This window comes from Xiphophorus maculatus, chromosome 8, assembly GCF_002775205.1.
Source record: "Xiphophorus maculatus strain JP 163 A chromosome 8, X_maculatus-5.0-male, whole genome shotgun sequence".
Classification (NCBI taxonomy): Eukaryota; Metazoa; Chordata; class Actinopteri; order Cyprinodontiformes; family Poeciliidae; genus Xiphophorus; species Xiphophorus maculatus.
The window spans coordinates 1,005,090-1,018,655 of NC_036450.1; the positions used below are offsets into that span (position 1 = coordinate 1,005,090).

The 13,566-nt window shown below is 36.2% G+C and overlaps 1 protein-coding gene across 1 annotated transcript; it reads left to right on the forward strand.

Annotated features, from left to right (window-relative positions):
- The first annotated feature begins 517 nt into the window (after positions 1 to 517).
- LOC102229450 lies at positions 518 to 12,864 on the forward strand. The gene is made up of 5 exons (XM_023337970.1): positions 518 to 592; positions 5,735 to 5,779; positions 6,109 to 6,144; positions 9,874 to 10,011; positions 10,829 to 12,864. The coding sequence occupies exons 3-5, from the start codon at positions 6,134 to 6,136 to the stop codon at positions 12,387 to 12,389; spliced, it is 1,710 nt and encodes a 569-aa protein (XP_023193738.1). The 5' UTR covers positions 518 to 592; positions 5,735 to 5,779; positions 6,109 to 6,133; the 3' UTR covers positions 12,390 to 12,864.
- The last annotated feature ends 702 nt before the right edge of the window (positions 12,865 to 13,566 follow it).

Sequence of the window (13,566 nt, forward strand, 5' to 3'; positions counted from 1 at the left end):
AGCCATCATGAGGGTGTTTCCACAGGCAGGGTGTTTCAAAGACGTCTGTTGACATGATAAAATACATACATAAGAGATACTATTGTTTGCTGTGGAAGATAACATTTCCTGATCAGCAACATATTTGCAAGTCAGATTTGCTTCCCTTGTTTTCATTATGGTATGTAAAACACAAACCTGGGAGGAATCAATATACTGTATCTGTTTAACCTCATGGTTTATTTTGCTAGTGATGACTCTTTCATTTTTTTGGGCAATCCCATTAATTTTTATCAACATTTTCTTGATAGTGTAAAAGACACGTGCTGAACAATCTAACAATTTTCCTGAAGTCCTTGGAAGAAAACCAGGCCTACATTATAATCATGTCTATTAGTACAAGGTGTGTGAAGTCAAATCAGAAAAAGGAAAAAAAAAAAAAGACATGTGCTCACTGTGTTCCACACGGACCTAAAAGAGGGACAGACAAGGGGAAAAAAGCGGAAGAGAAAGCCAAACAAAGAGAAATGGAGTTTGAGGACACTTTTGATCAGAGATCCTGGTCAATTTGTGCAGATCTGGACGAATCTGTAGATGGGCAGAGAGGCAGCCGGTAAGACAGAAGCTGTATTATTGTGAGATCGGACTGCAAGATTACTCACGTTCCTCCAGCAGGCCTCCAGCTTTACCGGTCAATTAACACCTATTAACCCTTCTTGACATCTATTGTTTCCTGTCAGTCATTAAGTGTTTTGTACAAAACAAGCCCTAAAATAGACCATCTACACAAACTTCATGGCTCCATTTGAAAATGACAAATCTCCACATGTAACCCACGTGACTGCCATGACCAAACCACCTTCCTTTTACGTTCTGGGATCCTCATGCGTGTTTCCGGGTTTTCCCATATGCTGCTGCTCACTGTGGTTGTTGGAGTGTATTGTTTGTAAAACAACCTGAAACATCCAAATCTGAATTGAGTAATACATGAAACTTGTTGATCTGTGGTAAGTTATGTTACTAACTACGATCTGACACAATGTTGTACCTGCAACAATAGCACCGCTAATGTTATTTCCCTCCCGCTGTGGTGCTCACCAAGTTGTGATCTGGTTGACAACTGGTATAGCTTCCCGCTGCTACATTAGAACGGTTAACATTGCATCAACCTCCTCAAACAATTCACTACTCGACGGTGAGTCGATATCATATCTAAGCATAGAGTGTTATTCCTGGAGTTACAGGCTACGCTCCGCCAGCTAGCATTAGGTATAAACTCGACTATCATTTGCTCAGGTCAGTTCAATCCACTTAATTAATTACTAAATGTAAAACCAAACTAAATAAGCTGAATGAAAGGCAATACCTTTAATATTTAAAGGCATTTCCCCTGGTCCTAGATTTGATAATTTTTATGATTATTTTGTTAGTTGTATTCCATGCTGGTGCAGCAATTAAGTCTGGTACCAAAGATATCTTTGTAGCTACATTGATCAATCAAACTTGTTTGATTGATTTAATTTATTTGTTGTTGTTGTATGCAACAACTGCCAATGTCTTTATTGAACCAATTTGAACTGGAATTATGAAGTGTACTTTGTTTTCTTTTCCATTTTATACTATGAAGTTAGAATCAGCTGATACATAGAAAGTATGTATTTAACTGCATTGTTTCCCCTATTTACCTTATATTATACAGTGAACCCTCGTTTTTCGCGGGGTTACGTTCCAAAAAGAACCCGTGATAAGCGAAATCCGAAGAGTAGGAACCTTTATTTTTTTTTAACAATTATTATACAATGAAATACTCCATAATAGATTTTAAACAAAGAACAAAACCTTTTTTACAGGGCTAAGCATTGTTTTTAACAAATAAAAGTACTGTATAAACGTTTTTCTTTTTTTTTTTACTAATAACTACTATACTGAAAAATAGTAATTTTAATCATCAATACGAAGTGAAGGCTTCAAATTGCAGAGATCAGCACCGCCCCACCGCGACCAGAGTCATTGGATTAGACCGGGGAAAAAATGATTATTAAAAAAATACAAAGTGCAGTTGGACAAATAGTGATTCACCTGCATTTCACTGCTCTTCTGACTCCGCTCTGTCACTTTTTTTCTTCTAAAGCCCGCGGTGCAGGTGTGTTTTTTCGAAAGAAGAACATAGTTATCAGTAGCTGTTGTCACTCTTTTTTTTTCTGGGCAAAAAGATTCTTATAAACCGACATGCCACCATCGATTATGTTAAATTTGGCAAGCTGGGCGTGCCGTGGTGGCATAGCGGTTAGCGCGACCCATATTTGGAGGCCTTGAGTCCTCGACGCGGCCGTCACGAGTTCGACTCCCGGACCCGACGACATTTGCCGCATGTCTTCCCCCTCTCCTTCCCCGTTTCCTGTCTGCCTACTGTCATATAAGGGACACTAGAGCCCACAAAAGACCCCCTGGAGGGGTAAAAAAAGAAAAATAATTTGGCAAGCTGTTTTACGTACGTGTACATATTACCCGCAAAGTTATTGACACACAGGTAGAGAAGAAGCGGAGACTGTTTAGCCAATCAGAATGCAGAACACAATGCACGATGCAAATCCTCGAAGCAGCGAGACCGTGAAAGGTGAACCGCGAAATAACGAGGGTTCACTGTAGATAGATAGATGGATCTATATAATGTTTTCTGGCCTTTTAATGTGCTATTACAAGATCACATGCTGACTGGAATCAAGTCACGTTTTTGTGCTACGTGTCATGCTGTGCATTTTAAAATGTTCCATCTAAATACATCTGAGCCAACAATGTCAGGGTTTGTATGAGAGGAATGTGAAGATAGCATTGATTCTGTTAAAGTGATAGCATTGTGTTGCTGTCAGACAAAATGTTTCCTCACAAGTGACATATCTGTAAGAAAGATGTCTTTCAACTAGTCATCAAGATTGGATGCAAAATTCTGACATTATAAAAAACATCAATAGCAGGTAATTGATTGTTCTGACGTAAAACAAATATCAAGCATTTTTGCAATAAGCAACTATAAATGGGAATTAAACCGTTATCTGGTGCCTTGAATCCCCTCCTGCCCCATTAAGCCCTAAATAGTAGCCAGAACATCAGGAAGACATGTCATCATCAGCCCCACTGGGCCCCACACAGAAAACAGCTGACTACTTAGTATTATTTACATTACAATTTAAAACATGACAAAAAACCAAATGCTCCAAGGAAAGTAAGTGCATTGCTATTTTTTCTGGAAAAGAATGTTATTATTATTATTTCTCAAAATAAACAAATAAAAAAGTATTACATGTCTGAGATTTTGTGACTGAGATCAGATTTTCTTCAATTCACAAAAATAATTTAAAGGAACTAATGTGTGGATTATACCAGGGACCACAAAGCTATTTTAAATCAAATGCAGCAGAAAAACAAAACAAAGACCATAAATGATCAATTATTCATCCTTGTTTAGCACATTATTATAAATAAATTAGTTTTAGGTGTTTGGAGGAGTGACATGTCTTGCGTGCCATGCCGGGCATGTTGGAATGTTTTATCAGGAATCAGTTGACACCAACCATAGCAGGGTGTTTCAGTACACTGGTTCTGTATGAAACAACCATCATCTGACTTTACAAAGATAACAAACCAGCTTAAAGCTGATGATAGCTCAAAAAGACTTTGCTTCTTTTTACTAAAGTGAAAATATATGATGCTGAAACAATACAATGACAGACATAAACTCCTTTTGCAAAGTTCGTATGTCTACAGCTGCTTTGTAGATCAGTCATTAGAATCAAGGCAACTGAAGAACTGAAACAATATATTCCTCTGTGGGACATTGCTTTAAAATCCACTGGGCTTTGAGTCAGAAACCTGGAATCAAGTCAAACTTTGGTAACACAGACATTATACCTACAATACACTATAAATACAATGGAGCAGAAATTTTTAATATCATTAAAACATTTTCTAAGTTCTGTAGATGTGAGAAAACAATGGCAACCTGTGCACTCAGATGTCAGATGGAACCTTGATGTAAAAGAGCCAATCAAGAAACCATCTACTACATATTGGTATGCTTTCTGTAGAGCCAAGTTGCCCTTCAACATTCAGACAACCAGCTTATCCACAAGCCTAATATGCTGTGACAGGTCATGTGAAAGCAAATAGAGTAAATAAAGGTAAATATTTTGCAGTTACCAAAGTTTAAATAAAACAAAAATATGTCATAAACACATATTTTCACTTTAGTATTGCTTTTATAAAGTATTTTATTGCCAGAAAACATCCTTCCAAATAATCAAACTTGTCAGCATGTTGGCTTGTCTTTTCAGTCATTATAAACATATTTTAATTATTTTGTATAATTCCTAACAGGATAATTGAAAAATGTGTTCTCAGTACCTAAATATATCCAGAAATTACTGAAAATGACATATGAAAAGTGTAACTTACAGTGAGCTGTTTTCAATCATGTCCTTAAAACTTCAATAAAAAGATTTATAATCTGACTCAGAAAAAACTTCTAATAATAAATTAGCCACAAATAAAATATTTCACAATGAATCATGCGGTCTCAGTATAAGGCTAAAAGATCTTTATTAGGATAACATTTGTTATCCAGTACATCTCAACAGTGGTTTGAAAAAATGAAACTTTAGATACCATGTTGTGCATTTTAAAATGCCCTATCTGAACACAGCCTACACCAACCATAACAGCTGGTTCACATCAGTGGTTGTAAATGAAACAGTCTTCTGACATTGCAAAGCAATGAGGGTAAAATCAATAAAGCTGCTATGAAAATATTTAGTTTCAGTTTACTGCAGTGATATATTTTTTTCCAACGTAGGTTGAAAAATATCTACTGAAAACTGATCTGAGTATTTTTGCATCAGACCTGAATCACAAACCTTGACTGACAAGAGGCAGTCAAGCTTCTGCTAATAAAAAGTTCAAAATACCTATGTTAATATAATTATAATGATAAATGAGAAACTCGTTACTCTGCACAAAGTTGAAAGAAAAATAAAATTTCTTTTTGTTTTTCATCAAGGAGTGGAAATGCCTGGTCTCCAGCCAAGAAAAATAAAATGTCAAGTCATCCACTGATGCACACATTTTACTGTCAGCATTCCTCAGTTAGTTTGGATGAAAGGGGAGCCTGATGTGCTAGCAATGAAAGCAATTAATTATGTTTTAATTCAGGATTTAGAAGTCCAGTCCTATGAAGGCATTTTGCATAAAACAAATTTGTTGTTGGTAGCTCTAAAAGACAGATAGTTGTAGTTCAAATCAGGCAGGACATCTAATGCTCATCATTAGGACATCATTTCCTTCACAGATTATCAAGAGTTTTAATTAAACTAGTTAAATTAGTTTAACACTTGATTTTGTCATTTGTCTTGAGAAATGCTATAAAAGATACTGTAAAGATAAATGTTTCCTAGTACAAAGAAACAGTTGAACTGATTACCAGACGACTAAAAAATGTAAATTTAAGTTTATTATTTTGATAATGTTATACATTTACTGAAAACAAAACTGAAATATTGAGGAATGAAACACTGGACTCAGTTTCATTAGCAGCTACACTGTTTAGGACAGACTTTATCAACCAGAGGAGGTAAAGAAAGCTTTCAGCATAGTTCTGCTGAACAAAAAACGCTTCAGTGAAATCATGTGACCAGAGTTTCCTCCCCTTCTTGTAGAATATAAAACTCTGAATGCTGACTTCTCTTTACTCTTGCTTTCATAGCCTCACTGAGCATCGTAAAGAGCAGCAGTGTGGTTGTCTGCACAGGTAGGAAAACTTTCTAATGTTACAAGGTTAGAATAAAAACTGAAACATCAAGCTGACATGTTTGTTTTTTTCATTACATTTTTGAAGGACCACTTAAACTATTCAACAATTTGATGAATATGAACGTAGTTTTACAGCTGATTGGATTTTTTAAAACACAAATCTGCTAATTCCAGTTGTGCTTTCTCTGTTAGGTCACTTACTGTATGTGTACTGTATACAACAAAGTTTGTCTAATGAATTACTTTAACACACTGACATAAAAACAGATAACAGTGACTTTACTATTTGTTTTTCATTAGTCATAAAAACCTGTTTCAACCTCACAGGAGTGATCTTCAACACTTCATCATCATGCAAAGAATGTAAGTAAAAACATTTATTGTTACAGTTTATGTAAATCTGTACTTATCAATCTATAAAAACATTTTTAACATGTTTCCAATCACTTTATCATTATGCAAAGTAAAAGGAGACTAAATCAGATCTTTTTCAAGATAGAGAAAAGTTATAAATTAACTGAAGATATAGTTTTATAGTATTAAAAAGGACAAATGTCTGTATGTTATACGTAAGGGGAGTCATTAAAAACCATTTTTACAGTTGCTTTACAATAAGAAGTTTGTACATAGTAAAAAATACTGGGGGATTGTGTCTAAAATGCCTTCTCAAAGACCGATTTTATTATTATATTGATCTCATTCACATGTGTGAGTAAGAAGAATGTCACATAATTTAGCCCGTTAAAGTTTTAGGTTCTTCGCAGCTGCCTCTAATCAGTTAGCAAGAATTACTTGAATAAAACATAAAACAAGCTCATATGCTCATAAATTAAGCTCATGGTCTTCATAATAAAGAAGAAAAAGCAAACAGAAGAGATTATTTTATTTGTATTACTCTACTCCATTTGGGAGAGGAATTTAAGCTAGTAAATTATTAACTTTTTCAACAGGAATACATCATCTAAATTCAAGGACATCATCTCAAAAAGTCTCCTGATCCAGTCAGGATCCCCATCCGTTTTCCAACTAAACACAAAAAAAGAGGACTTTGGACCTCTGACTAAGATAACTCTCGGAAAGAAAAATTTGAACAAGGCCAACAGAACAGTGCTGCTGGTTGGTGAAACAGGAGCAGGAAAGTCTACTGTCATCAATGCTCTGGTCAACCACACCATCGGAGTGAAGTTTGAGGATGAGGTCTGGTTTAAGATTGTAGAAGATGAGAAGAGAGGGCAGACTGAAAGCCAGACATCAGATGTGATGGTTTACGAGATCTTTGGGTTTGAAGATCAAACTCTGCCATTCTCTTTGACCATCATTGATACGCCTGGATTTGGAGACACCAGAGGGATTGAAAAAGATTTTATTGTCAGTCAAAGATTGTTTGACTTGTTTCGATCAGATGAGGGAATTCAGGAGATTCACGCTGTAGGTCTGGTGGTGAAGGCCACAGATAATCGAGTGAATGATCGCCTTTCATACGTCTTCAATTCAGTCATGTCTCTGTTTGGGAAAAACCTGGAGAAAAGCATTGTGGCTCTCATAACTCACTCAGATGGAAGACAACCTAAAAATGTTATTCAAGCTCTTGAAGCTACAAAAATAAGATGTGCCAAAAATGAAAATAAGCAACCTATTTATTTTCTTTTTGATAACTCCCAAAGTGATAACCGATCAGAGGACACTGAATTTCTAAAAATTGCTACTGAAATTTCAGAGAGAGGATTGAGAACCTTTACAGCCTTCTTGGAGAAGAAAACAGCCCAAAAACTGATAATGACTACAGATGTCCTGAATGAACGCATCAGCCTGACAGCCTGTATCCAAAACCTGCAGGAGAGAATCCTACTAATAGAGCAGAGACAAGAGGAACTCAAACAAACTCATGATGCGCTCGTCAAACAAGTAGAAGACATGAATAAATCAGAGACGTTCACTGTTGAAGTCGATGTTGTTTTCAAAGAAAAGGAGCCTCTGAAAAGTCAAAAACTTTTTTTCAGGCAAAATATTTTTGAGAAAGCAATGGTCTGCACCATCTGTAAGGAGAACTGCCACTATCCTGGCTGCACACTTGTTCGCAGTCCCCAACATTGTGAGGTCATTAGAAAAGGGCATTGCACTGTCTGTACTGGTAAATGTCCTGCATCAGCTCATGTGAAGGAAAACTGGAGATATGTCACTAAGACCAAGAAGGTTAAGAAGACTGTAGGAGTTCAAAAAGACATAAAGAGAGAGAAGGGTGATGTTGAGAAAAACTTTAATGTTGTAAAAGGTCTTGTAAATGAAATACAGAAACTGAGATCAGAGAAGTTCCAGCTCATCAATGAAGCGTACCAACATGTTATCACACTGGAGGAGATTGCCCTCAAAGTTAATGCTGGGGCCACTTTAGTTCACTTGGATTTCTTGATTGCAAAGATGAAGGAAATAGGAGACACTAAGAAAGTTCAGAAACTGGAAGAGATGAGAACCCAAATGGATGAAGGGACCAAATTAGCACTGCAGTACTTGTGGGGCAGAGTAACAACCGTGTAAAAAAGGGAAGAATCAACAGTCACAACAAATCTGTGACAAGTTTAACAAGAAAGTCTCATTAGGTGCATGACTCTGAAAAGGTTGTACTTCATGAAACTTTGATATAAAACTTTGATTAGGTTTTTAATAAAGGAATTTACCAAAGTATTTTGATAAAGGGAAAATGATTTAATTATTTAAGATAATAAATTGCATCTTTTGTTCAACTACTATTTTTTAATCTTTGTGGTCATGTAACTTGAGAATATGATGTACAATATCAGAGAAAACAGAGTAATTAACCAGAGACTGCATCTCTTGCTTCTTGTAACGAGAAACAAGAGTAACAAGGAGCAAACCAACAAATATTTTATGACAAAAATGATGTATCATTATAATGATGAACTCCAATTAATAGACTGCAAACTTGATAAATTAGTAGTATGTTGGGAACTGTTACTTTTACAATCTTTTCCACGATTCCAATAGTTTGAATAAATGTTAAAATATTCAGAAATATGATTATGTGCAGCTATGTTCAACAGTAATTACACCACTCATTGTAACCGGTGTATTGTATTTAACAATAGGTAGGTTAGTGTTGGTATGATTCTGACTGTAAAACAATCTATTGGAAAAATACTTAGATTTAAATGTTTTGATACCATTTTGATGCCACAAAATATTGATACAATTTGAAACATATATCAAAAAGAAATATTGAAAATTGTTTTTGTTTTACCTCCTTCTTCTTAAGTATTTTCTTGAACTAAACTGAATTAGTTCAGTTGAAATTCAGATGTTCTCCAACACAATTTGCCTTAAAAGTACATTTTGACAATGCAGTTTTGACTTGTACTGTATAATACATTACTTTTAGCTGTAAAATAGACTTGAAATGCTGTCTAAGTTTAGCTCAATATTTTGGACCATTAATAGAGTTTCTTTATTTCCTTTGTGATATAATCAGAAATGAAGTTGTGACTAACTATGACTGTATATATCCTGAGACACTCCAGTTAATGTTCTGCATAAAATTATTGGTCTTCTGTGAATTAAATATTTGATAAAATCAGTATGCTCCGTGTATGTTTATTGGATCTCACTCAAATCAGTGATTGGATCTGTACAGAAACTAATATCTGTTTAAATTCAGACTGTCAGTGTGAAAATGTAATATTAAAGTTTAAAGAAACTTTCAAAATTAGACTGGAAATATTCTCTACAAATTCATACTCTACCAGTGTATTTTGGATTATAAGTCTTTTAAACGATAGTCTGCCCTTGCGTTTAGTCCCTTGAAACCTCCATCAGAACCTGGAGCAGGAACAAGTGTAATTTGCTCAGTTTTTTCCTTCTTATATACTTCTGATATTAAATACCCAGTATGTGTGACATTGCCATCTAAGATGTGCCTTTATGCAGAAAATGACTATTATTCTGCTGCATTTATATTCTATTTATTTTTAGTTTGAACAAAAACAAATATCTACCGATGTATCTTAAATAAAGCATGATAATAAACTGACCTTAAAAATAGATAGAAGACGGTTTTTATGCTTATGTTCTATGTTCCAGTAAATCTCCAAGCAAGGTTAGTGACTCAAAGTGTCCGCCTTCATCTTCTACCTCACCGGCTCGTACACCTGCTCCTCTGCCTCGAACTAAACTGAGAGCAGGACCCCCCTCTCTAGACATCAGCAGTGCAGCAGTGAGGTATGTAACGAGGAATCTCACTGTCTTCCCTGCAGCTAATGTTTAAAACATCCATGACAAGATTCCAGGTCTCCTAACAAACACTAACACCTGTAACCTTATTATTCGAGCTGTGTATCCACCACAAGGCAAATGAATCACACATTTGCAAAGTTGAAAATGGTATCAATCAATGATTGCTACAATCACTCACTATTCCAACTACTGACTCACCACCAGGTGGCGCTCTGTGTCTGAATAAGGTGGTTTTATACCAGAGAGCTTGGCTATGACAAAATTGTACCAAGCTTTTCCACTGTAACCAATAGGAAAATTCAACTGCTTAGGTACTATTTGCCCTAAGGAGGGCAACACTAAGACAGTTCTACGTAAAATATTTCAGAACTTACTTTACATGAAAATTAAAAATTCACTCAAAATTCACTAAATTCACTCAAACATAAAAATAGAGCCCTAAATAACCAATTTATACAGTTTATAAGTAAAAAAACACATTTAGTTTATAAAGGACATGATGCAAAGGACAAGTGGAAAAAACCTGAAATCACTCTGAAGGTATTGCTGATTATACTTTAGGTTAATATTCCTTTGGTGGTTTTATTATTTTGACTCCATCCAAGCTATTGTAATTTATAGTACTTCCTAGATTTAAACTTCCCATATACTGAAGTCATTGGGTCTTAAATGTTTTTAAGGCTTTAATATAAGCTTGATAAATATTTAATATTGTTACATTTAACAACTAGTTTTGAACGGATGAAATCAGTATACAGTATAAGTTTTCAAAATGGTTTGAGTAAGTTTGTTTCTCTTCTAGGAATTGCACACTGGACACCATAATCTCCAAAAGTACTCTGATTCAGTCAGGAAATCCATCTGTTTACCAGCTGAGGCCAAAAAAGGAAAAATCTGCAAAGCTGACAAAACTGACAGTTGGTGAAAAAGATGGATGCAAGAGACATAAAACAATCCTATTGGTTGGTGAAACAGGAGCAGGAAAATCCACTTTCATCAATGCACTGGCCAATTTCACCATGGGAGTGAAGTTTCAGGATGAGGTTTGGTTCCAAATCGTGGAGGAGGTGGACCATGAAACGTCTGAAGTGATTGTCTATGAAATATTTGGTTTTGAAGGTAAAGCCATACCCTACTCTTTGAGCATTATCGATACTCCGGGATTTGGAAGCACCAGAGGGATAGAACATGATGTTAACATCAGTCAGCGATTACTTGACTTGTTTCAATCAATGGATGGTGTTCATGCAATTCATGGAGTGGGTCTGGTAATGAAAGCAAGCGATAATCGTCTCAGTGACCGACTGATGTATATCTTGAATTCCATCATGTCGCTGTTTGGAAAAAACATAGAAGACAACATCGTAGCTCTCATCACTCACTCAAATGGAAGAACACCAAACAATGTCCTTCAAGCTCTTGAAGTTTCAACCATTAAATGTGCCAAAAATGAGAAGAAGCAGCCTGTCTACTTCTTGTTTAATAACTGTCAGAGCGAAGACCGGAACGAACTAGCAAAATACCTGGAAGGGGCCAATAAGATAACAGAGAAAGGACTGACAGAGTTCACTGCCTTTCTGGAAAAGGCGCAACCTCAAAATGTGAAGGCAACGGTTGTTGTTATAAAGGAGCGCAGTGAACTGACAGCCTGCATTCAAAATCTGCAGGAAAGAATAATTGAAACGGAACAAAAACAGGAGCAAATCAGACAAATTCAACATGACCTGATTAAATATAAAGAAGAGATGAAAAAGAATGAAAATTTTACTATAGAAACAGAGGAGTCCTACAAAGTCAAAGAACCTATAAATGCCAAAAACCAGTTTAAAGGTGGTTCTTTTGAAGGAGCTATGTGCTGTACTCGCTGTGAGGAGAACTGTCACTATCCTGGATGCATTCTGGCCCCAAGTCCTGCCTTCTGTGATGTCATCACAGCAGGTCACTGCATTGTTTGCAGTGGGAAGTGTCCCACATCTGATCATGTGAAAGAAAATTGGAGATATGTGACCAAAACAAGAAAAGTTAAGATGACTCTGAAAGAAATAAAGCAAAAGTATGACAACAGTAAAACTGAAAGAGAGAAAAACTTGAGTTACTTAGAAGGTCTGGAGACAAAAATTAAACATCTGACTGCAAAGAAACATGAGCTGCTGGATGAGTCCTACAAGCATGTTGTCAAACTAGAAAAGATTGCTCTGAAAGTTGATTCAGCATCTACTTTAGTCCACCTGGACTTTCTGATTGAGAAGATGAAAGAGAAAGGAGACAAGAAAGTCCACAAACTAGAACGAATTAAAAGAAACATGGATGAAGGAAGCAGAGCAGCTTTACAATACCAGCATATTGCAGAGAATCAGCTGTAGATGCAACGATGAGGTCATTATTCTGACTTAACTGACTAAATCTCTGATGTTACTTTTTTCATGTAATACAAAATAAATTTATCATCAAACAAAATGTGGTGGAGGGAAAATCTTGCTCATTTGCCACATAATTCATTATGAAACAGCAAAAAGGTTATGTGTCAACTACAGGAATGCAGACAACATTAATGGTCTGGTTTATTAAAGATGCCATAAAACATAACTATGATTAATGGTGGAGATTATTGTAGGCACAATTGTGTTTATTTGTAGTTTCATTTCCACCCACACAGGTGGAGAGTGGTCCATTAAACTGTTTTAGGTAGAAAACATATTTTCAGTGTTCACAACAGTACTTTGACGACAGAAAAATAAAAAAACATTGTTAAACACAAATAATAAGAATGTTCCAAAGTAATCTAAGATGCATATCTATGTATGTATGTATAAACAACTGTGAAGATAATTATTTCAAAAAGGCAATAAAGCATTTTTGTTCTTTAACCTAAAAATTTGATTAAACAGATTAGAAACCAAGCATGTTTGTCTCCTGGTTTCCCTGATGGTGCACCTTATGAAAAATTATATTCTTGGTTTTTTAATGCTGCACTAACTTAGAGATAGAGTGAGAAGTTCAGATATCCAGGAAGGACTCAGAGTAGAGCCGCTGCTCCTTCAGGTCAAGAGGAGCCATTTGAGGAGCTCGGGCATCTGATTCAGTCCCTGCTGGATGCCTTTCTGGTGAGGAGTTCATGACCCACCAGGAGGAGCCCTGGGGAAGACCCAGGACACGCTGGAGGGACTTCGTTTCTCGGCTGGCTTGGAAGTGCCTTAAGATTCCCCTGGAGAGAACAAGTGGTGGCGGAGAGGGAAGTCTGGGTGTTTTTACTTAGGCTGCTACCCCTGCAACCCGACCCCAAATAAGCAAAAGAAGATGGATGGATAATGGATGAATTGGTGAATGATTGGATGGATGGATGGCTGGATAAATAAATGCACATACACACACACACACACACACAATAGAATACAGACAGTAATGTTAGCTAGCTTGGTTAGCTAGCTAGTTTTGAGAAACATGCTCTTTCAATCCCCCCCAACTCTCCTACCCCCCCCCCCCCCCCCCCACACACACACACACACACACACACACACATAACGGACGCTGACATTGTTC